At 32.5% G+C, this 3850-nt stretch overlaps 1 protein-coding gene across 1 annotated transcript; it reads left to right on the top strand.

Moving 5' to 3' along the window:
* Nucleotides 1-473: 473 nt before the first annotated feature.
* LOC117704018 (olfactory receptor 5W2-like) lies at nt 474-3190 on the top strand. The gene is made up of 2 exons (XM_034495966.2): nt 474-571; nt 2146-3190. Exon 2 carries the CDS (start codon nt 2163-2165, stop codon nt 3093-3095), a length of 933 nt encoding a protein of 310 aa, XP_034351857.1. The 5' UTR covers nt 474-571; nt 2146-2162; the 3' UTR covers nt 3096-3190.
* The last annotated feature ends 660 nt before the right edge of the window (nt 3191-3850 follow it).

Below are 3850 nucleotides of genomic sequence, written 5' to 3'. Positions count from 1 at the left end.
GTGTGCATGTGCGTGTGCACCTGTGTGTGTGTGTGTGTGTGTTTTCATGTATCTGTAACAGGAATTAAAGAAAATCAATCCTTTAATTTGAAAATGTATGGAGGAGATGCATGGGAATAATGCTTAAAGGAAGAAAAGGAAGAAAGAACGTAACTATTTTATAATCACAATACAAAAGAAAAAAGCAACTGTTAATATTAACATGCTTTTAAATTAGCTGACTAGCAACCCTGATTGCCTTGGACATGGATGAATCTGAGCAAATAAGGAAAGATGTAATATTATTAAATTTCAATTTGTTTCATTTAATGAATGGTTTCATTAGAAATCCTGGTCAATATCTGTCATTCACCAATATGGAGTCAAGGACATGGAATGAAAATAACTATGGTGTAGTGGCTAAGTATTCCCAAGGAAACTACTGAATAAGAACTTTAATTAATCACTTCAAAATAATTCAAAAGAGTCTGAGCCTCAAGAGAATTAAATCTCAGCAGTCTTAGATGGAAATAAATGTGATCAGTGTATCTTCAATTGCCACTAGATGGATAGAAAGACTCATTCATCACAGGTAGGTTTCTAAGTGGTTATTTGTAAAAAGGTAAAAAAGAAACTTCTTGCATTGACACTAAATAAAATTTAAGAATAATAAATAGCTTTATTTTGGTCTATGTAGGTTAATAAATTAAAAATTATAATATATAAGTAAATCATTTTTAATTCCAACTGCAAATGATGTGGTGTATGCAACTTTATAGTTCATCTAGTTTTAATAATAATAAGTGTTACACATTATATAGAGAAATATGTGTCTATTCAAACTCATATTGTGTTGAGTAAACATATATTACAACACACAGTGCCTTTTCTCTTGTTTAGTTAGTTCAAAACTTCTTAATCATCCTCCTCTCCTCCTCCTCCTGTTCATCCTCATCCTCCTCCTCCTCCTCATCATCATCATAATAATCACTATTATTATTTGAAAGAAAATGTGTACCTTCAAGACCTAAGCAGTAATTGCATGAAAGGCAGGTAGCAAATGTCATGCATAAGAGGAAAATAGCTTTGATAGTTTTATAGATATTAAGGACATTTTAAAATTATTTTAAATATTACTATGCAAAAATTGTTCTTTGCTGTACTCTCAGCTTTCAATTGGAATTTATTCATTACAGTTTTTCTTCAAGCCATTATTCTATGATTCATTATCATTCAATCTGTTCCTTCTCTATCTGTCTCTCTATCTGTCTCTCTCTCTGTCTCTCTCTCTCTCTCTCTCTCTCTCTCTCTCTCTCTCTCTCTCTCTCTCTCTCTGTCTCCCTTTTATGTAAAAGCAAGAGAACACAAAGATACCTCCAATATTCACATAGGACTGCTTCATGCAGACACTGGATACAAAAAGCATTTTATTTGTGAAATTTTGCTACTTTGCTATTTATCTAACACTTTTATTTAAATTTAATTTAAGAACATAATAAGCAAAAAATATTTGATATAATTTGTTATTACCATTTCTTGCAAATGCTACCTTGAAGAATTTGTCATATGAACACATTTAAGTAATAAAAGAGTTTAGAAAGATAGTGAAGAGTGATAAACATGTTAATAAATTGTGTTTTATTTTTATGTAAGTACTTTAAAATTTGAAATAGTACCAAAACTATCTTAATTAATTGTCTAATGATATTATCAAATTCATATATAGTTTATAATGAGTAATCTAACAAATGTAGTGACAATAATTATAGCTATAGAAAGAATATATAAGATACAGCTTATATGAAGATTTGTCTGTAACTTGTCATTTACTTTATATTGTGTGTCATCATAGATCATCATTGTTTATCTAAATGTGATACTGAATAATGACTGTCGGAGATCAAGAAAAATCAGATGAATCATGAATTACAACTATAGATAGAGAGAAACATATAGACAAAGTCAAAAACAAGTCAGTTTAATCATTCTCTGTTATTACTTTTCCATGATTATGTCACATTACAACTGTAATTTCTGTTACTCGTTTTCTTCATTTGCCTATGTACTTAGTAGATTCTTAAGAATGTAAATAATTTCTTTATTATATATCCAGAAAAATATCAAACCCTACCACACCATTGCCTTACTAATTTTATAACTATTTAGATTATGAACAGAGAAGAATGGACAAGAGAAACTGCTCATCTGTACCTGAATTTCTTCTTTTGGGAATTACCAACAAGCCTGAGATGAAAGTAGCTTTGTTCATAGTGTTTCTGATGGTTTACCTCACTATTCTTCTGACAAATCTAGGCATGATCACATTGATCAGAATGGATCCCCAGCTTCACACACCAATGTACTTCTTCCTCAGCCACCTCTCTTTTTCTGACCTCTGTTATTCCACTGCAGTTGGACCCAAGATGCTATTAGACTTTCTTCAAGACAATAATCCAATTTCTTTTGTTGGCTGTTTTCTCCAACTTCTGATTGTCTCTATTTTTATAGATATTGAATGCATGCTGTTGGCGGTGATGGCCTTTGATAGATACAAGGCCATCAGCAACCCTCTGATGTATACTGTGGACATGTCTAGTAGAGTTTGTTACCAGTTCTTAACTGGGATCTGTCTGTTGGGAACTATAGATGGTTTCATACATACCTCATTGGCATTCAGCTTATGTTTCTGCCACTCTACTCAGATCAATCATTTCTTTTGTGACTTACCTCCAGTCTTACTTCTTTCATGTTCTGATACACAAGTCAATGAACTGGTATTATTTACTCTTTTTGGTTTCATTGAACTAAGCACTATCTCAGGAATCCTTGTATCCTACTGTTACATCATCTCATCAGTCTTAAAAATTAGTTCTACTGGTGGGTGGTTCAAAGCTTTCTCTACCTGTGCCTCTCACCTGACTGCAGTTGGGATTTTCCAGGGGACCATGCTTTTCATGTATTTCAGACCAAGTTCTGCCTACTCTCTAGACCAAGACAAAATGACATCAGTCTTTTACCTCCTCATTATCCCCATGATAAACCCTCTGATTTACAGTCTACGAAACAAAGATGTAAAAGAAGCCCTGGTCAGGCTCAGAAGTAAAATGTGGCTTTAAGAATATTTTACATGTACACAAATGCATTTATGGTATCTATTTTATATTCCAGAATTCCCATGAGTCAATAACATCAGTTTGTTTAATAATCTGAATTTATGTAGCATATCCTAATAATAAAACTATTGTTTCAGATTTTGTATTTTGTTAATATTTAATTTTCATGTTAAAAGCTTTTATTACCAATTCAACTTTAAAGTATTTCTAGTGTGCTTTTCAGTTTTAAATATATTATAATGTGATTTATTAGAATTTTCTATATGTGTATACTCTAAATTTCTTCACAAACCAGGTAGATAATTTAAGGCTATGTTATATACCAGTGGAATAAAAATTTGTACTATAAACTTTGTGTTTAGGCTTGAATATCATGTTGTGAAACACAGAGAGAGAGGGGGAGAAAGAGAGAGAGAGAGAGAGAGAGAGAGAGAGAGAGAGAGAGAGAGAGAGAGGTGGACTATTTTTCAGTTCATTGACCTTTACTTTCAGTTGCTTCTTCTTCTTAGACATAAATATATGGCTGTGTGGTAGAGTACATATTTAAGAATATAGTCACAACGTGTCCATGCTAAAGTTTTGTTTAAGAAAAAACTTGTTATATTGAATGGAGTAGTGAGAGTCACAGGTGTCGTAGCAGCTGTGGAGGAGTTGTGAAGGAGCTGTGTTGTCTGGGACTATGTCAAACCCAGTCACAGTGGCAGCTGCAATGAGCATGAGAAGTCCAGTAAATGTTTCAAGTGCAGTTAATATAACCA

The sequence above is a fragment of the Arvicanthis niloticus genome, chromosome 2, assembly GCF_011762505.2.
Source record: "Arvicanthis niloticus isolate mArvNil1 chromosome 2, mArvNil1.pat.X, whole genome shotgun sequence".
NCBI classification, from domain to species: domain Eukaryota; kingdom Metazoa; phylum Chordata; class Mammalia; order Rodentia; family Muridae; genus Arvicanthis; species Arvicanthis niloticus.
The sequence above is the reverse complement of the archived record's forward strand: the minus strand, read 5'-3'. Positions and strand labels throughout refer to the sequence as shown.